At 32.4% G+C, this 21,842-nt stretch overlaps 2 protein-coding genes across 4 annotated transcripts in view; one reads left to right on the top strand and one right to left on the bottom strand.

The window, feature by feature from the left end:
- Positions 1 to 317: 317 nt before the first annotated feature.
- On the bottom strand, positions 318 to 4,326 carry LOC149903781 (sperm-associated antigen 7 homolog). Of its 3 annotated transcripts, none has more exons than XM_090107837.1 (4): positions 4,313 to 4,326; positions 4,016 to 4,112; positions 3,759 to 3,869; positions 318 to 2,928 (listed from the first exon to the last, which is right to left on the bottom strand). In XM_090107837.1, exon 4 carries the CDS (start codon positions 2,593 to 2,595, stop codon positions 1,891 to 1,893), a length of 705 nt encoding a protein of 234 aa, XP_089963963.1. In that variant the 5' UTR covers positions 2,596 to 2,928; positions 3,759 to 3,869; positions 4,016 to 4,112; positions 4,313 to 4,326; the 3' UTR covers positions 318 to 1,890. The 3 variants fall into 3 exon arrangements, with proteins under 3 accessions (XP_089963963.1, XP_089963962.1, XP_089963964.1); XM_090107836.1 differs by having other exon boundaries at positions 4,229 to 4,323; XM_090107838.1 differs by lacking the exon at positions 4,313 to 4,326 and having other exon boundaries at positions 3,759 to 3,888; positions 4,016 to 4,305.
- Positions 4,327 to 6,239: 1,913 nt separating this feature from the next.
- The window catches only part of LOC149903780 (lysophosphatidylcholine acyltransferase-like), a 42,373-nt gene continuing 26,770 nt past the window's right edge, over positions 6,240 to 21,842 (top strand). The window contains exons 1-2 of the mRNA XM_090108183.1: positions 6,240 to 6,556; positions 16,468 to 16,613. Coding sequence (XP_089964309.1) covers positions 6,428 to 6,556; positions 16,468 to 16,613 — 275 coding nt within the window. The 5' untranslated portion in view covers positions 6,240 to 6,427. The remainder of the gene's footprint in view (positions 6,557 to 16,467; positions 16,614 to 21,842) is intronic.

Below are 21,842 nucleotides of genomic sequence, written 5' to 3'. Positions count from 1 at the left end.
GCGAGTGCAGGTGTGTAGTGCGAGTAGTGTCCAATTGACTGCGAGTGCAGGTGATTAGTGCGAGTGCAGGTGTGTAGTGCGAGTAGTGTCCAATTGACTGCGAGTGAAGTTGATTAGTGCGAGTGCAGGCACGCTGTGAGTGAGGGGGAAGGGAGGGCGCGCGGGACGTGGCTACTCGCAGTCCACTCGCAAAAAAATAGAACACGCTTCTATTCACTTTACTACACAGCCTACTAAACACTCGCACTAAACAGTCGCTGTCCACACGTAGTACTACTCATCACCTGCACTCGCACTAATCAAAGTGTGAACCAGCCATCACACTAATCAAAGTGTGAACCAGCCATTACAAAAAGCAAGCTTCCAGATAAATAATACATCGGTATTATGATAATTATTTCATTTTTAAGCACACGGTTGCGGCATGCGGTCTTTCGAAGTTACGCGCGTTATAATGACATGTCAACGTGCCGCCATGTTTTTTTGATTCGTTTAATTCTTAAAATTCATTTAATCTAAGTACTAATTCTATATTAGATATTAGAATACAATAATTCTATGTTGATTCTAACTATTGCTTTACTAATTACATTTGTATTGCTCAATTGGTATAAAAATATTCAATATTTTCTACTAAATACTTCAATCAAGAAATGTTTGTAAGAATGGGTAGAGTACATTTATATGATCTACTGCAATCATGACAACTTCATTTAATAATAGGTTTCTTACAAATAAAAGGCAGGTAATTTTAAAATGAATATACTAATAGTATTTAAACCAGTCATAATTCATAACTGTTTTAAGTTCGGCGGGTTATTGTTATATTCACATAAAAGTATACTAATTGAACACCCACAGAATGTATTTATTGGGTAGTTACAAGAAGCTTATATCTAATAAGCTATTGGCAAGTTGGTGTGAAAGGGATAAAAAAACATACAGGCGTCATTCAACGTCATATTTTCTTGTAACAAGTTAATGGTCATAGTGCAATCTCCAGTGTATTAGATATAAGCTTCTTGGGTAGTTATTTAGGCCTTTTATATTAGAACATTTATTCTGTCTGTCACTGTCACCTGTCCTAATGAAGGATTTTAGTGCAACAGCTTGACTCTAAAACCAGCCTTACTAGTAATGTGCTAGAGGAATTATATAAAAACAAATTATACATCAGATGAATATCAATTTGATGTATTACAAAGGCAAAAATATTGTTAAAATTTAAGTCTATGTTATTCTAAGTTGCGGGTACTTTATGAAAAATGTTTATGAATAAGGGTAAGCACAGGATTTAACTTACTTAGGTCTTAGAGACACAAGGGTTTTCATCACAGCCTACTTTCTTACTCAGGTTAAACGTCTAATGTGAGAAAATTTGGTGTGTAATACTATTAATTGCTATTCGTTATTGTACCTATCTATTCAGTCGTAATATAACTATAATTTATAATGCTCTCGAAGGCTACTCTAGTGTTCGCCCTTTAGCAAAAGTGCGATATGTGATAGATCTAAATTCATATTGCAAAGAGTAATTTTTAACATACAGGGCATGTCGTAAGATTTAAATTTAAAGAGTTCATTGAAATGTAAATTCTAGCTTTTTAGACAAATTTCATCTTTCTATATTTCAAATTTTAGAACTAATTTACTTCATAGTAAAATTGAATGTGGATTTAAGGTATGTTTTATATGGTGTTATTATTACTTCAAGATATAGATAACATTGAATACTGAGTAAGTATATATAAGATGTGTTTTAGTACTGTTCTAATTATTCATTTTATCAAGTTAAAACAGAACAAATCCTTCAACTTTAACTCATAACAATTTAAATAACTCCATATATCACAAACCCATAATACACTTGAGAAGAAAATGTATTAAATACTAGATAGTTTCATTACCCTCTGCCGACTGCTTCTCTGTTTCAATCTTTTTCATTTTCTTAGCTTTTATATCCGCCATCGTCTGTTCTATCGAACGTTGATCCTTTTTATTTGCACTCGGCACTTCTCCATAGCTTTTATTCATATTCGTTTTATGAGCCGCATCGAGCGCTGCTTCTTGACCGATTAAATGCGCATACTTCTGTTTATAGAATGTGCCACTAATCTCCTCTTTATTCTTTCGCTTTCTACTTCTCTCTTCTATGTCTTCCTTCTCTGCTTGCTTGTGTAACTCTCTTCGTTTCGCCATTTCTATGGCCTTTTCCTCATCCCAGATACCGCCATTCTTACGCACCGCAACTTCGTCTTCAGAGGGCCCTTTGTCTTTGAGGTACACAACAGAATATCTATCAACACCCTCTTGCCCAAAGGAGAATACTTGGACACCAGCTGTTTCTGCGACATCGCGAATTATAGACCTGTACATTTGTTCCATGGGGTCAAATGCCAAGTGCGGTTTGGTGCCATCCTTGATGAAGTCACTTATCTTATCCTCAACCCGCTGTCTGAATTTATTAATCATGATCTTATTTTCCTTCTGTTTCTTTTCGATAGCCTCTTTCTGTTTTCGCATGGCATTTTTTTGTGCCTCGCTCGCCGTTGGTGGTTTTTGCATAGAATTCAAGATAGAACCTAGTAGATCCATCTTTAAATTTGATTCTCTGGACAGAAAGACGTATAGGCTAGGATTTCAGAAATTCTCTCTTGCCAATTGGCTGGGAATTTGAAGTTCTCTATGAAATGAGATGTTTCTAGGCCTTTAAATGAGAGAACTCTTAGTGATGTTTCAATTTGGGCACAAATCTGACTGCCAAATGTAACAGATTCTGATGCAAACTGTAATATTTCTTCTAACGGAGGCTGGAGTGGTGATCCTTTAACTAATGGTGTTTGTACACTGAAGTCAATGTCCTTGCAGTTTTCCTGAAGAACTTTGTTCTTATAGCAGAGTTTTTCACAAAGTTCTTCTATTGATGAGCTGAAATTATAAATTTTTATAAGATGTAATTTACCTTTTTTATAAGTCTAATTTTCTAAAAAAATAATACTCTAATAAGACTTAATTATACTATTTTTAAATTAAATCTATTGGCTGATAACACTTATGTAATACAATGAAGAAAAGGAACTTCATGACAGGTTTTCTCAATTTTCAGGATATACGAAGACATTTTAACACCTACACTTTTTTGAAATACTTAACTAATTTTATCTAAATCAATATAATAGAAAAGTAAGATTAGAGTGTCTACAAAAGTAAAAAGCTACATGTTTACCGAGTAACAAATATTTCACTTTTAATCCTCTGTCAACTGGTGCAAGGATTTAATTAATTTATTAATATTGTTGCAATGAGAGAAAATATTATTATTACTTTTAACAACTAGCTATACTTGACATTTTGCCGAGTTTAAATAAACTAAAAACTTAATATCACTTGAGGAATAGTACCCAATTATTACACGACAAACAAAGTTTATTATTGACGTGACAACGTCTAATAATTCGATAGAGCTTATCTCACGAAAAAACATGACTCATGCGGCGTTACCTCGCTCTGAGGCGTTCCATAGGCTTAAAGTGTAAGCGAGAGCGCGGAACGAGCGACAATGAAGCACAATCGGACGTTGTCACGTTCAACTATCGTCAGTAAACCGACTTTACAGACAACCAATTTTTTTTGTTTTAAATTCAATTATTACTGTCTTTGCAATCAAAATTTACATATTAAGTGGAAGCAGCTGCAAGGAAATCTTTTCATTATAGATTAAAATTCCTTTATATGCATAACATAATGCAGTTACTTACAGTTCGGATTGTATTTCCCGTATTTCACAATTTATAATGTTGTGGAGTGAAGACAGTAATTTGTTTTGAAGTCCCTCAAATTCTTCCAAAGGTGTGTTTATAATTTGTGCTCTTGAACAAAACGCAAAATCTATATTTACAAACAATCACAATGTAATGAAAAAAAGAAAAATTATAACTGTAGCACGTCTTGGATGTATGTGACATAGCAGCATTCTCTAATAAGCAAAGGTTATGTAGGTATTATATTTACTTACTCCTTTATATTTTTGCAACGGCGAATTATTTTATTTATGGATACGGCGTAGTTTTGGCAAGTTTTCAAACACGTTTTGGATGTGCTGTAGAAATCTTCTAAAAACGAGAAGAAATCGATGATTTGCGATTGTATTTTAGCTTCCATTACAATACGATGGTAATATCATATTGCACATCAAGAAATATTACTACTAAAAGTAATTTTTGCTTACATAAACTGATAAAAACTTATCAATACTCAATGTAAACGAGAAAATAATTTTTAAATACACAGAATACAGATTAAATCCACTCACACAGTAGGTAGGTATGTCAAATGTCAAGTGATGTCAATCGAAAATTGTCATCATTAAAAATTAGAATTCACGTGGAATTCACGAATTTTTATTTAAAGGAGTATTAAAATAATATTAATAAGTACTTAGAATAAGTAATATTAATTACAGAATAATATATTTATTTAGATTAAGGATTCGATAATTGAAGTAAGAAAGGCAATAGTTAAAAATTATTGCTCTTCGCTGTAAAATGTTCCTAAACATCTTATTAGGTCTTTAGTAATAAGTTCCTAGTTCAAAATAATTTGAATTTTACGGTTAAAAAAAACATTATTAACCATTGAGTTACATGTACCTCAATGTTATTAGGGTAAAAGTGGGATAGATGCCGCACTAGGATAGATGCCCCATTTTCAAAAAACCTCACTTCCCAGAGTCCTGACTACGAATTAATGATTTAAATAGGAGCTCATATCACCCCGAACCTCGTGTACGCATGAGCTGTTGTTTGGTGAAGACGTGTTTCGCTAGTGCGTGTTATAATATCGGCGGCGAACTTCACGAACACGTTAAAATTTAAAAAGGTTGATATTTGCCTTTGCATAACTTTATAAGTATTAATAAATTTCACTATATTTCTTATTATGTCTATACACTGGTTCATTAAGTACAAATCTAAGTAAAAATAGTGGCTCTTTTGTTTTTATTTAATAAAAAAAAATACTGGGGCAGCTATCCTTATCAAAGAGTATAGTTGCCCCTTTTTTTTCGAGGGATAGATGCCCTTAGGGGCCTCTAAGGGCATCTATCCCTCAATACATATGTACATGTTATTATCGATAATCACAGGTACTGTTTATATTTTTACCTGATTGCGTCAGAGGTTTTCTCTATGTTAACCGATTTTACTCGTTTAATTTGCTTTTTTTGTTATGTTTACTTACTTATTAATGATCTGCCCTTATACTGATTGTAGGAGAACCACACCACGAAAATACAAACGAAATGAAGGAGGGCGAGCGCAATTATATTCTTGGACAACAGAACAACTATGTGAACATGACATTTGCTGGTTTATCATATAAATTTTATTAGATTTCGCGTTTATAGAGTATGTAAGGCATCTATCCCACTCTGCAGGCATCTATCCTCAAAAAAGGTGTTCTACAAAAATATTTATTACACATTATCTATAAATGATAGGATAAAAAATATATATAGTAATTCAAAACAGATAATTAACCTAGCTATATTCATACAAAGTGTTCGTATAAGATTCATGTTTTTAAAATTATGAGGCTATTTCAAAAAGTGGGGCATCTATCCCACTTTTACCCTAACTATTTTTTTCTTTTTAAATCATATGTAATATTTCTTAGCATTATAATAAAATTAAAGTGGAAGTAATGAATTACTATAATGCCATTGAGTTAATATAATATAATGCCCATTATTCCTATTCCTTATCATTAAGTAAAATGATCTAAGTTCTTAGGGGATATATGAAAATGGTAATGATCTAAGTTCCTAGGGGATATATGAAAATGGTAGATAAGTTTATTTAATTATAGTAGGTAAGTACATTTTAATACTTTAAAATTAATTTTAATTCGAATGTTTCATGCAATATTTTAAGTTATTAAATACCTATCTGTTTAACGTATGAGCTTTCATATTCTTTGTAGAACCATGGTAGAACACAAAACGAATTTATGAATTTTATAGAGCTATTACATTAGCCTGCACTGCAACATCTCGATGACTGCAACAAGGTGCATCACAGCCTTAATAGGATGAGAGGAAGTTATATTGCGTTCGACGTTCGTGCTTATTCGGGATGCCTCGGCAACAGGTCGATTGCAATCTGAAAGCTGTCAAAATATTGGACCAATGGCGCAACATTTTTTAGCGAAGCGTACAATCAACAATGTACATTCACAAAACAAATCAGTTTATGCTTTCACTCGCGGTAAGATGCACGTCGGACGCCACCGGGATTTCCATATTTAAAAATTTACGTGTTTTTATTTGAAACTGTATGCGTACTCGTACTCTATGTTTCATGGTTGACTAAAATGTGTTTCTATTGCTCACTCTAAGTTAGAATAGTTTTAAAGTTCGTAAGTTTTGGTGATGCAAGTGAAAATGAATGGTAAAAAGCATAGTGGAACGGGGACTTTCTCGTCCGACGGCATGAGAGCCGAAATTTTAAATCCGTTTGTACACAAATTGGAATTAGACAACACCTACGATAAAATAAGGGTAAGTGCATATAAATCTGTGAAATTATGTATCGACGAAACATTATTATTGTTTGCCTGTGAACCTAGCATGTACATGTGCGCAGGCTCGGACGTAGAAAAGAAAATTATATAAAAACGATTCATGCATTATAATTCAATTTCTAATAGAATAAAGCAGAATTTATTACGTTATAACACAATTAAATTACATACAAAAAATGGACCGGTATTGTATTAGGTATCTGGAAAATGACTCGCGCACGCCGCGGCCGCGAGCGTGTTCGATTCAAATTTGTTTTATATTTCATTCATGTTGAGCTAGATTTTCCAGACTAAAAAATCAATACTGCCCTAATGTTAGGACTCGTAAAAGGATTGCGTAGCTCGGCAGTTACTTCATAGAAGGGAATACGAATAAGGATACCTAGGTACCTGTGTATTTTATTTTTCGCGACAATCGCATCTTCGTAACAATAACAAAAAATATAAATTTTAACTGTTTCTGCTATTGTTACATTTTTATTACAAACATAAGAGCATAGGCGAGTCTAGTCTACATTTATACGAGCGAGATTTTAAAAAATGTGCCGGCTTTTTAGGTGAGAGCGGACTTTTCACTTAAATGAAATTTAAGTTAGGAAAACAAGTTAGATATCTTGTTTGAACTAATAAATGTGAAAGTTTGTTGGCATGTGTGTTTATTGGTCTCAAATTGTATCGATATGAATATTTTGACAATTTCATTATATGAACTAATATAGCTAATCCTAAGAGCTAATCACATAATTTCGCGACATCCACAATAATCTTAGTTAATATTTCACTAATATTTTCTTCAAACTAGACATTGATGCATTGGCGAATTTACCCTTTTACCTACCTGTGTACACTTTTATTTAATTTATAGGTAGTTCATTGTTTACAAAAAAAAAACTTATGTACCTACGATTTTGAATTTCGAACGACGCGGAAGGCCTTCCTTCTTTATTTTGGACCTACGCAGATAAAAAATTGTCCCAAATTTTTCATCATAGACTAGGTATACAACTGGGTTCTATGATGGGACAAATCGTTGACAAATCGATCACTTGCAATAGCTGACATAGGTACCTATGTTCCGTCTTTGAGGATACAAAAAAAAAAGAACGCAAAGAACAAAATTAAGACGCGGACGTTGCTATCATAAAATAACGGTAACATTGTATCGATCGACTTATATTATACCGAGATGCAGTAACTCTAAAAATAAACACTGCTAATACTCTACGCGGAAGGTTAACATGTGTTTGTAAATAATAATAATTACCTACTTACACCTGTTAAAAAAAAACTAAAATAGGCACCTTTAATTACATAAACACATATAATTTTTGTTTTGCCACTGATCCTTCATATGCAGTGTACAAAGTTTGAATGAAATCTGTACGTTTAAAGTTTAAAATCGAGTCTAAAGGAGTCTGTTACATACAAGCATTAAAGTGAAGCATGTTAAAAAAGAAAAGATTGGTATTTGTAATTATGTGTAAGAGATATTCTTTACAAAGCGTGGCCCAAATATTATAATGACTAGCTAACGACTTCATGCGCATACGCATGTGTACAATGTAATTTAATTTTGGCAGAAGTAATTATTTTTTTATAAAAAGTACGTAGTTAGCTGGCACGTTCCATTCCATCTCATACGTGTCGCCGAAATTTTTTGATGTAAATTAGCCAACTCTCTTGGAATTGGAAATAATCCGCATCAAAGCTAAAATACCGATAAAATAAATACATAGGTAACTACATCGATTTTAACTTTCATCGTCATAGTAGGCAAAGAATAAATAATATTTTTACACCTTTTTAAATATTATTTAATTTGCAAGCCAGTCTACAATAGAAACCCTATTAAAAATTGCTCTTTTGCCATATTTGCACCTAGACCAGTAAATAAAGGTACATAGTTACATTGTTTGCTCATATTACTTAGTTTAAACCATTTGCTCTTACACAGTTAGCTTCGCTTTAAGTAGGTGTAGTGGTACTTGTGATACATTACGTGTGGGCAAAAAGCTTCGAAAGCTTTTTTCTCCGAACTTCAATACCTGAGCTAGGTCTTTCTTCAGGTCTTTTAGTTTTTTCGAGAGGCTATGGAAACGAAACGGTTAATACCTACAATCTACATGTACTTTTTTATTGTTAACAAACAAAAAGTTTCACAGAAAGTGCTGCAGTTTTCTCAAAAAGTAGATGATGCCATGATGAAAGTGGACTAGATGGCAAAATGTATGCTCACATGTCTAGGTCATAACTCATCTACATATCGAAAGATGCAAAATCACGTCATTATATTTATTTTGTGTGAAAGAGGAAGAGACATATCTACACTATCTACACTTCTACACTAATATTATAAAGAGGAAAACTTTGTTTGTTTGTTTGTTTGATTGTAATGAATAGGCTCATAAACTACTGGACCGATTTTAAAAATTCTTTCACCATTCGAAAGCTACATTATCCACGAGTAACATAGGCTAGGTTTTATCCCGGAAATCCCACGGGAACGGGAACTATGCGGGTTTTTCTTCGAAAACGCGGGCGAAGCCGCAGGCGGAAAGCTAGTACAGTATAAAATTATTGCATAGAAACCTTATGCGTATGATTTTGTAGTCTTATAAACAAACCAAAATTGATTTCACTATAAAAACTCAAAGAAGGATGCAATAAACTTTACAATTTTGGCAATTACTGCACATAATTTGCAGTTTATTTTGATGTACTATTATTATTTCGGACAAAAAGTAATGAAGTTTGTGATTAAATTTACACAAAAACGACATATGAAGACATATTTTGTTTGTTCGTCCGTTTTTATAAAAGTTCAACGATCGCTTTGTTTGCTTAATTTATCAGACCATATATTATTTCTCATTATTTGATCTATAGACTCGACTTATGTAAAGTTAAACGAACTTACGATTGGTTCATGGATACTGTTAAATAAGTTTGAAGTTAATTTATTTAAAGGTATATTAATTATTTTTGCAGGAACACCATTAAATTTTCATCCAATGAGACTAAAGCATGATTCATAATTCACCGTTTCGCGACCGGGCCGTGCCCCGTCCGGGGCTCGTTCAAACATTATTGTATACTTTTTGTATGAAGAGATTCATGCCTGACCGTGGCTCGACCGTGCACGGACGGGCCACGGCGTGGCGTAGAATTAATGTTGATGGATTTTGTTTCATTTGTAATTTGTATCCCGGCTCCCGCACGGCCCGGTCCCGGCACGGTGTAGCGTGAAACGCTTTTATATATTATTTAATAAGGAAAAGGGTTTTATTTTAAAATGAATATTTCCATTAAAGGCCTTAGAATATTTAATAAATAGTATTTTATTCGTTTTGGCCTTTATTTTTTCGTTTTTAAAACTTTTGTGTTGCAGCTTACATATTTGAATAAGTTCAAACTTCTACGTAATTGTAGAATTGGTGTATTGGCTAAATGAATAGTACAAAAAATGTAAAGGAAATGACTCAGCCAGCTCGTTTCGTCTGCGATCAGAAATAGCTCTAATTTTCAGCTGAACAGTCGAACCAAATTTACTGGTCCGTGTTTTTATTATAATATATCTAACGATGCTATCACATGCTATCATGCTCCGGCTCACTAAATAGTAAATAACATATTACGTTAAAAAATATAGCTTAAAATTTATGCATTTCTTATAATTATAGTGTGAAATTGAATTACAATTTGCCACGCCTTATTCATAACGGTATCAGGTATGAGGTATTTGAGATGAAAGAATATAAAAGTAACAAAAGTGGTTTCAAGGAAGTAGTTATCGGATGAATGTTAATCATTTATAGAGATAAGATAGATTAGAACTCTCGAATAAACAACTAACCTTTTGACGCGGCTTCTCTTGCCTGCACCTCATTCTGCTACTGTTATTCCTATACTTTGTAATTTATATATCCCATTTGACTATCTTTAAAATATTCCAGCCAATCTTTTAATGTTCTATCTAATTTCTCCTTATACTAGCTGTGCTATGTGGTTTTACCCGCATTGCTCTGCTCCTTTTGTGATGAAATATAGGTAGCCTGATATAAGCCTTCTTCGATAAATGGTTCCTTAGATTAGTTCCTTACAACGACATTAGATTAGAAAACGTAACAAACCTACATGGTTTGTTTATATAACCAAGGATATCATACATTAACAGTAATCACACGTAAATGCATGGACAATTCGAAATCGTCAAGGCAAATCCCAAAGTGCCAATCCAAAACAACTTTCCCTCGATGGCAATGGAACAATTTCGCATGGAAAGCCTACCGTCATACCGTGACGCGGGTCATCGTTGTACATTGTTAGAATTGTTCAGTTTATTGCATTTTTAACGGATTTAAATCGTGACTTTTTTCCTAATGTAACTTGGAAGTATAAACAAATGAGTTATTTATGATCATTGATAATGCTCTACGTCAAATGTGGTTATTGAGTATTGACTTAGTTAAATCAAGTGGTAGGATGAATAAAATCTGGTTTAAATCTGTTAAAAAGATCTAATTTATGTTGTCCCTGTACATTGCGTTATTTGTTTGATTCCTACTACTATTTACGGTACACATTCCTTAGAATATTCACTTATTTGGAGAAGTTAAAACTTTCTAAACAAACTCCAAAGATTCGAGGTGCAAATCAAAATACCTGTTCGAAATACCAACTTGTTTCATTCATAATACCATCAGGTGTAAAAGCAATTCGTTTAATGTGATTGAAATCATCGCAATTGGTGTCAAGTCTGTATTCTAAATATATAAATTTGCAAATGAGGTTTATAAGATGTGTTTGTTTATTGTGTTGTTTATTTAATTGTGTATTTTTTATGGTACTATTACAGAATACATAATAGTAGCTAAACGCTACAGAACGGACACTCTCCGCCTCCCGCCAAAATTAAACACTTAACTCCCCCGCACGATCAGTCTAAAAATGGTCCATATTTTTCTACAGGGACGATACGCAACGAAAATTGACTTAAAGTAATTTTATTATTTTGGATTTATGATTATCGTTTTTCGTAGAAAATGGTTAGATATTGTGCTTTTTACGGATGTATTTCATCAGAAAAACGCGAATTTTTTTTACGCTAGTCAAAAATGTGCCAACCATAAAGCGTTAACACACACATTTGCAGTCTCTACAGTGTGACTGTCAAAACGATGATTTTGTATGGAGTGTCCGGGGTGTGGTACTATGCCGCAATATGCTTTTGACAGGAAAACGTTTAAAAATGTGTTGCCTATGCCAGCTTTCTTCGGGTGAAGGAAATTTATAAATCGGTTTAGTTCCAACAAAAAAAATCTTTTACTTTTTTATAATATTATAGTAAACAGGGAAAATAAATCTAATTTTGAAAGCTAGCGTCGTTTACGTAAACTGTGATGTAAACGCTGAGTAAAAACTAAAAATACAGAAAAAGTTCTTATAAATTAATTGGCTATTTCATTCCTGCAGCGACTAACTAACTTTTAACAATCCAATTATTGCATATAAATTTAAACGGAAAAATGATCTAAAAAATTGTAGTTTAGATTTGTGAACTTTTGACAAAATGAAAAATATTTTTCCTCCGAATATTATTACAAAGCATGATGATTGAATTATAGCGTGTAACCTCATGCCTGTATCCCTGCCTTGGGAGTGTAATATATGGGCTGATGAAGAAGATGATGATTATTAATAATGCATATTATATACATACAGACTACAATTTAAAAAAGTACTTCAAACCTCGTCATTATTCTGTATTCTGGTAGTAAAGTAAAAATTTTGTTGTATAATGTACCTATACGTGTTCCTACTCCGCTTTCTATCATTTAAAATTCATTGATCGATCCTTTGTGCTTCGATAGAATTTTCCAGAACCTATTGAGGAAGAGAGCAGTGCAAGTAATAACATTGTATAACGTACTCCATCGGTTAGAAAACACGCTACTTTCTTTAGTTGCGTAATAGTTGGATATCACGGTTTTGTACGCAATGTTGGTACACATGCTTGTATGATTTGGGCTAGTTATGTTGGTAAAGGAATGCGTTGAATTAATAAAGGTGATTAAATAAACGCATTTCTTGTTTGTTACACAATTGTTTACAAAATTATAGCCTGAGTTTAGGATCAAGCATGATTTTGAATAGGTACCTACTTAACGTAACGTAACGTACGGTTTCACCCGCGTGGCTCCGCTCCTGTTGGTCTTAGCGTGATGTTATATATAGCCTTCCTCGATAAATGGGCTATCCAACACCGAAAGAATTTTTCAAATCGGACCAGTAGTTCTTGAGATTTGCTCATTCAAAAAAACAAACAAACTCTTCAGCTTTATAATATTAGTATAGTTACCACAATTGCAATAACTTCGCCACTTTAAGGGATTGAATTAAATAAACTTACTTATTATTTATAGACTACAGGCCCGTGTTGAAAAAATTATGGGTCATTTGACCCACCACCTGACCTATCTAGAATGATATAAGAGCATAAAATAATAAGATTCAGCACTATGACGTCACTTGTATGCTGTCCACCTGAGTGCAGATGAGAATTCGAAGGTTCAGGTAGAGATTTTCTCCCCTTGTCTCCATGATTTTTGTACGGCATTGCGGAATAATTGATTAAAAGTAGTATAGAAATAGTATGACACAGATGCCGTACAAAATCAAATGACCAAATTTACCCCGGCAACTGACGAAAAATAAAAATAAATTCCGACTTTGTGGACCACCATTTTTGTACGGCATCTGTGTCATACTATTTCTATACTGCTTTTAAGCCATTATTCCGCAACGCCGTACAAAAATCATGGAGACAAGGGGAGAAAATCTCTACCTGAACCTTCGAATTCTCATCTGCACTCAGGTGGACAGCTTACAAGTGACGTCATAGTGCTGAATCTTTTTATTTTATGCTCTTATATCATTCTAGATAGGTCAGGTGGTGGGTCAAATGACCCATAATTTTTTCAACATGGGCCTGTAGTCTATTATTATTAAAACGTAAACATTTATCGGAAACAGTAGCATTTTATCAATAGAAAGGCAATTGAATCTTATCAAGAATTTTCAAGTTTCTGACAAAGATTACAATGAAGAGAAAACGTATCGAAAGGCTCTTATATTCTATTGATAAGATAAAAGTGATGAGATATAGAATAGGTATTAGACCAACTATACAAAACGACGACGATTAAATATGTATTTTTTTATGAAACTCAGGAAAATGTTAAATGGCCGCTTCATCCATATGAAGCTTGTTCAAATAATAAAAGTTTTATTTTAGCCCAGCTAAAAGTGGCTAAACCTAGTGATAAACTGATAAAGTACACAGATGGACATAATTACAGGAACAAAATGTTAAATTCAATAAAGTGCTTAATATAATTTTTATATTTAAGTACATAGAAAAATATTTTAACTTCCTATCTGTTTTTTTTTGTACTGTTCCTCTAAATATGTCCATACTCCATGATTGTATTAGTTCAAGTTCTAAATCATAAAACAAGCAAAAAACATACAAAGAAAATTCCAGAAAAATGTACAATAATAATTAATTAAAACTCATGTTTATTCAAATTGTTAAGCATGCGTGAATTATTATTCAATATTTGTTATAAATCTGCTATAATGTGGGTTATGTAAGTATTTGGTTGTAAATAAGGAAATAACTCAACATAAAACAGCATTATACAGTATTAAGAGGTTATGCGAATTTTCTTACATTTTATACCTTATTATTATTATTATTTCATTTATTTATACCTTGTCTTAAAATTAGCCTTTTTCGTTTTAAATTCTCGTTTTGCAAGAACTCTAATATTCCTCTTACCGGCCAATTTTACTATTAAGATATAATATATGAAATTAAATAGCTTCAAGTTATCCAGCACCAAAAGATCAGAATTCTGATAGTAGCCAAGTAACTTTTTACTTTGAAAGCCAGAGTAGCGGCCAATCTTACGGCCAATCATATAAAAAATCTAGACAATCAGCAATCATCGATCATTATTGGCTATATGTTGGCAAATGGCAACCTAATGGCAATCAAAAGCAAATTACTTGAAAATAAATAAAAATCTAACTACGACATGTAAATTACCGTTCAATCAAGTGACCGCATAAGGCATCTATGAATGTGGGTTATGCATAAATTAATAAACTAGATATAGAAAAACTGTTAAAATGTACGACACATGATTTGTTATTTCTAGATAGTGTATAATATAAATTTATACCGTTATAACTTAGCGTTATAACATACAATAAGATGTATAGGTAATTGCGGTTTATTTGTGATGTGGCGCGTGTTTATATGCTAAAAACTAGCTTCCGCCCACGACTTTGTACGTTCCTCCCCGTTTTTCCCCGTTCCCGCAAGAATTTCGGGAAATCCTTTCTTAGCGGATGCCTACGTCCTAACATCTACCTGCATGCCAAATTTCAGCCCGATAGATCACTATATCAGTCACCTTTGAGTTTTATATATACCTATAGATAGATTTAAACAAACAGTTGTGTTTATATTTTTATTTTATACACAGAAAAAAAAACCTTGTTTAATAAATATTATTTAACACGTATTTACTAACAAAACATCGTATAATTATTAGTTTCTGAAACATACAACTAGTTTTTCTGTAATTATTTGTACATTAAACTCTCACTATTAATATTCTATGAAATTATTCATTTGCACATTTTGATTTAGTAAATAATATCATCAAGATATATATGCACTTTCCGTAAACAAAATATAACAATTCTTTTTCAACGCAAGCACTAATATCGATGCATAAACCATACAGTTGCTAAGCAAAAATATTACAAATGTATACGCGCCTCGTAATTCAATAATTGTTTCTGATTTGTGACCTCCATGCCGCGGTCAAGACCGGATTTCAAACTTCAGAAGGCCAGTCTACACGCAATAGCGAAATGGCTACGGACGCAAGTGCCAAAGAGTATTTTTAAATAATTTGACCGAAGTGCAGTTGTAACTGAGAGCGTGTGGGTTTTAGTAAAACTAGATTACATCATTTGTTATTGAGATAAATATAAAGATCCTACACGATCCTATGTATCTTGTTTTAAAAGAACATGTCAGGAATCATCAGTAAATATGGATGGTTGGATGAATTGCTTATGCGTGTAAACGTAAAAGTGGTCGAGAAATTTTTGAAGGATAGAAAAAATCAATCATAATAGATCAATTCGATATAGCATGGATATAGCATTTGAATGCTATAAAACTAAAAAGCAAAAATGGTTGTTGGATGAAATGCAGATAAGATATTTTATAGATGTTATGAGTTTATGACCTCCCAAAACCTGCCTCGCAAATCTAGATTCTAGATTAATTTCATCTGAGACATAATATTCTGGTTTAAGCTACTTTTTATATGGGTGCTGATACTTACTTGATAAATTAGAAAACGCCAGTTGGACTATAATAAGAAAACTGCATATTTTACGTAAATATGTCTATATGAGCACCAGACTATACAAAGCATAATGAATTCAAATAATTCAAAGATCGTTGCCTTATTTAATATGCTAATCCCTTATGTTTTGAATATTTTTTGGAATTATTTGTGCATTAGTGTAATTCCGGATTACGGGGTAAATCCAATAATGTTAAATTCATACGTTACTACTAGTGATTGATTAAACTAATATGAATGCTATTATTATTAAACCCGTGTATTTTCATGCGATACCTTCACGATGCTCTCTCAATTACCTGCTTTTATAAATGCCCTATATAAATAAAAATGTGCATAATGTAGGAATATGGAACTTGTAGGATATATCCCTAGCCATAATCATAGTCACTAATTACTCTGTCATTTCAAATAACTCATATATATTTATTTGCAGACGGCGATCTTCACGGTGATCCTGCTGCCATTCCGAGTGATCGTGATATGCTACCTGATCGTGACAGCATGGTTCCTCGCGTGTATCGGCTTGTATGGTCTGAGCGAGGAGGACTTGAGGAGCAAACCTATGACTGGATGGAGAAGGTATACTTTAATACTTCTTACTAATGATAGGGGTTATATCGTGCTATATCATTACTGTGAAGTGTGAAGATTTGTGGGAATTTTTACAATTCATTCAAATGATAGGTATATTAAGACTGTCTTTTAATCTTAACTACCAATGTACTAGGGGCTAGTAGTACTACTAGCCCCTTTGCTTGCTCTTTCATAAACATAAAAAATAAATTATTTAGTCTCATTCTGATGAAATAAGTTTGTAAAGTAATATATTTGATAATTGGTCCTTCGAGGATTTTCATAATAGAATTGTTGCTATTGCGTTATTATGAAGATGCAATGAATATAATTATTAAATATATATTGCATCTAATATGCATTAGATATTACACTTAGTGGAATTAATGTAGGCTTAATTTTATATTTTAGGTCAAGTTAAATAACATTATGCCCAGCGTTAGTTTAAGTATGACTCATAAAATTGAGCTATAAAAATTAACAGTTTCGATAATGACTCATTATCTTCTAATATCATTACGAAGAATGCTAATCTTGAGATTATACCTAATATGATATCAAAAAGTAGTTTTCGGAAATATCGTCAAATAATGCACATAATCTATATTACTCTTCCTTATCTAGGTCGCAATAAAACATAGTTAATGTGTCTCCTTAACATTAATTTCTAGAACAAACGATTTAACCGTATTTTAGAGGCTCTTCCTTATTTACGGAAAATATCTGTGAATAAATAAATAAATAAATAAATAAATATTAGGGAATTATTCAAGGTTTGGTATGATTTTTTAAAAGGTTACTTCCTTCTCACATTTTTCTGTAGATCAATCTAGACTTTTTAAAGAACTAGTTTACGCGACATTGCATTCGAGATTTGCATTATTTTACCTTGGATTTGTTAATGTTAATTCTATTATGAAATAGCTTGTTATCTCATCACGAAGGAGAACTGAGACATTAATTTTTATTATGTAAGGATGGATCGATTGTTTTCTTTTATTATCGATAGAAACGATCGTAATCTACTCATATTAAAGGAACATAATATATGTATATTTTATTATTCATGTACATTTTGATAAGAAAATAGGATTTATTTAGACAGTGCGGATTTGCAGGTAAAAGCTTTTTGTTCTATTTTCTCTCATGATATTATTATTATATTTTCTCATATTATTATGACATATCATATTCTTGTATGTACCATATTACCAAAAGGTAATTAATTGCATGTTTTATTTTCGACCGTTCGCGTTGATTACCTGTTAAAAGATAACCTATAGTAAGATTAGTGTCATTTTATAGTTTTCTTATCAGCCCTGATAGTTCAATAAATTATTTACACTCAACGTCACATTAAGTTCATATACCAGACTGTTTAATTTCACTCGATCCATCAAAGTGAGCGGTTCAAATTGCCCTCACGAAGTCAAGTGTTAAATGGAATTGTCAATCAGAAATGCAATTAGCTGAACGGTGAATGAAAAAGCTGGTGATTACAATCAGATAACTTCGGATCAAATTGATTTGTTCTTATCAGAGACACTATTGAAAAGTGTACCTTGCATATTTGGGTGTTCTTGGTAGATCATTAGGGTGAGACCCAATCTATAATGTCTATGTATTTTTTGTCATTGATTGAAATTTATTTATTTATATGAAAATATATTTGATCTAGTATAACTGTTTACTTAATTGAGGTTGTACTTTGCATTTTTAGTTACTATTTATTTGATAAATAAACCATAGGCGTATTAGATAAACGATAGGATTCAGGAGCATAAGGATTATTAATGATATTAGGACTATGGCGATTGCAATGTACAATATTCACTAAGATTAGGTACATGAGATGATGTTGTTCGTATGATACTTTGTCAATCTTCCACGATATTGTAAATTCTCGGGTACAAGCTTGACCCAAATCGCGAAGAAGCATGCGCTCAACAACTATTTCTGAAGATGGCGTACTAATTAAATTTCCTCTTAACTTTATGCTATAAGTCTCGTAAGTCTGGTTATTTTACCAGAAGATGGAAGGAATTTACTTCTGGCAGTCCTTCACTAACTTTCAAGGTACGGGTAACTCACGAGATGTAGATATGTAGAAATCTCACTCGTGTTTAATTAACATTGGTAATATGTTTTAGTAATTAGGAAAGTTCATCCAGAACTTCAGACGTTAGTAAATGAAGGCACGTATAGAACTTTAAATATAAAAGTAAATATTCAAGTACAAGTTGGGTAGGTAAATGCTCAAGCTCTTATTATGATCAAGGAATTTATTATTAACTAGTGGTCCGCCCCGGCTTCGACCGTGGTACATATTTCGCAATAAAAGGTAGCCTATGTCCTTTCTCAGGTATCAAAATATCTACATACCAAATTTCATGCAAATTGGTTCAGTAGTTTAGGCGTGATTGAGTAACAGACAGACAGACAGAGTTACTTTCGCATTTATAATATCAGTATGGATTTCGTCTGACCTTCAAAATTAAGAGTGACGTTGGAGTTTTAATTACATATAATATTACTGCAAAATATAATGCGGTTGTTAACCACGGTCATGAATGTAATAACTATATCATTTTTAAGCAGGCCAAGCTCATATTTCGAAATAAAAAATTTCATATTTTTTGAAACTTAAGAGATTTTGAAATTTCAGTAGAACTGGTTCTATAGCCTCGTGAATAGCACATACTTTCAAAGCATTTGCTTACTTATTAAAAGAAACATTTGATAATTGCTTTATTAAAGAGCTATTTATGATAGTAATCATTGTTTTAATAACAATGGACGTAATCGAACAGCATTATGATAATCGGCAGTACTTCGTTTCATGAGAATTTTCGAGTTTTTTGAACTTATAGTAGGTACCTAATTTTACTGTTATACTACAGAATTTTACGCAAGAAAATGCAGTTTCGTCTTTCTTCACTGGAATATTTCCTTATAAGTATTTATAAGGGTTGAGACTTGAGATTGAAGCCCTATAAACTTTATCAAACTTTAGATGATTTGCCTTAGCGGTTAATCGTCTAAACGAAGAGTTTTATAAGGCTATCCAAGTTGATCCTTTGTACTTCGGCACTAGTAAGATGTCTTCTGTTGGGTTAGTTTATGAATTTATGTATTTTCTTTGAGATGGAATGTTGTTATAGGCACGAATTACACGAATTACGTTGTGAGTGATCATACATTTTTGAAATTGGCACGCTCTCTGAGGTACATAATGTTTCATCTCACAGTAGTTATATTGATATTTTAGCAACATTGTTGTTTTCACGGGAAAATGTGAATTGTTATTAAATTCCGTATCAAAACAACAACCTATAGGTGTCATCAGGTACATGTTAATAGATACAGGTTATTTCTTCTTAAAATATTTCTCATTTTCATAATATATATTTTCATTTTGTAAAAGATAGTATCATTCCGTCGGAAAATAAATTTTCTTGTTTATTGTAAGGATTTTATCTAGTATATCGGACGCATCTGCATATAAATAATATATATATATTATATAAATAAGCTTCTATGACATTTATCTACAATGACCGCAATCATATCATGACCTTTGGATTTGCAGGCTTTTGTTCTATTGTCTTATATCTGAGCTTAATTCTTTGTTCGCGTCTAGTGCAGAAATTAGTAGCTTTCGTATAAAAATACCCTTATTTTTCTGTAGTGTTTGTTGAGAGCAATTTTGTTACGCGACGTGGTATACTCGCGGTATTTCTGTAACGAAGTATTGTTACAGATACAAATTGTATGCAGTATAATAAAATTAAACTAATGAAATACGGATGGAATATACTCCATGATTAATGAGGCGGCTTCATTGATAAACTGAAAAATGTACGTACAAACTTAGTAGTGTAAACTAGATAATAATTGTTATCAATTTTAGTTAGCTTTGCATTAGACATTCTGTTATGTACATACTTATACAAATAATTGTTTATGTTACGGTTTTCGTTTTCTATAATAACAACGTTCAACTAACAATATTCAGTTTAACAATTTACTAGAAAGCCTGATTGACGCAACCCATCTCATTTGAATCATAAACCAACAGAATAATTAGGTTTATTGATACACAGCATACATTGCTTAATTTATACCAATCCTGTCATATCAGACTGAACAAAAGCAGCGATGTATTAGTGGCCTTGAATGCGCCACAATTCGCACGGCTATTGTATGCAGTTTTAACCTTAATACAAGTAGAGATTGAAGCGATGCGATGCAGATGGCTCGAATCACTTTGTAGATCTTAAACTCGATTATGTACTAGCTTGTGTCATTGACACTAATGATTGATGATCTAGCTATCTCCTTGGTTAGAAATGTTCTAAGATTGTAAATTCACAATTCGTGTTTCATGTTAATGTATCAATATCTTGAGAATAAAGAATTCGTTTATTCAAGCAAACAGTTAACCTAACCTTAGAGCTAAATACAATTATACCGTACTATAATATTATTCTTTTCCGTTTATAGGTAACTAATAACTTAAATAAATGTTTACTTTTCGCTTAAAATGTTGACAGTTATAAAATAGTCATCACCTTGTTACTCACGATAAACAATATTACCTTACACTATCATTATATTGTGTGCCACTTTCACCTGGAAGCTAAGTACATAATGTGTTTATGACAAAATGATAGGGCGTTATTTATTTTATTTAATAGAGATTTATTACAATTGTCATTGTTGTCGGAATCGGTTTTGTAAGATATTGTGATACTTGGCCTTCATTCTTTATTTCAAAAGTCACTTTCCTAGTTTTTACTTAAGAAAAATCGAATAAAAATACCATTACCAACAATTCATTACAACCAAGAGGGCATACCTAATTGTACATAATTAGGTACATGTATTGGTGAGTTAGTGTCAGTTCCACTAAATACAATTATGTACCAAAATATAATGTCAATCAAATTGAAATACAAACGAATGTACTGGGCATGTGTTGTTTACAGACATTGGCAATAAAAGCGTTCACGTGAATGAAGGGCCAATTAATTGTTTCCATTCATTGTTTACACGTGCGAAAAATGGACACGAATAGATACAGCGTACACCCACGTGGTGATATATTTGGTACTTTAAACGAATAACGCCTACTTTGTTTTTAGCTTTACCTCATGTAGAGGCAATTTGTAATATCTAGTTCTTTTAATACTGGATATATTAAGAAAATTTGAAAACCTTTCGTAACTTTTTAAA

Source organism: Colias eurytheme, chromosome 12 (assembly GCF_061535395.1).
Source record: "Colias eurytheme isolate Ceu_HAF_F1 chromosome 12, ilColEury1 Martin Lab GWU primary, whole genome shotgun sequence".
Lineage (NCBI taxonomy): Eukaryota > Metazoa > Arthropoda > Insecta > Lepidoptera > Pieridae > Colias > Colias eurytheme.
Note: the sequence above shows the minus strand (reverse complement) of the source record. Positions and strands in the feature narration are given on the sequence as shown.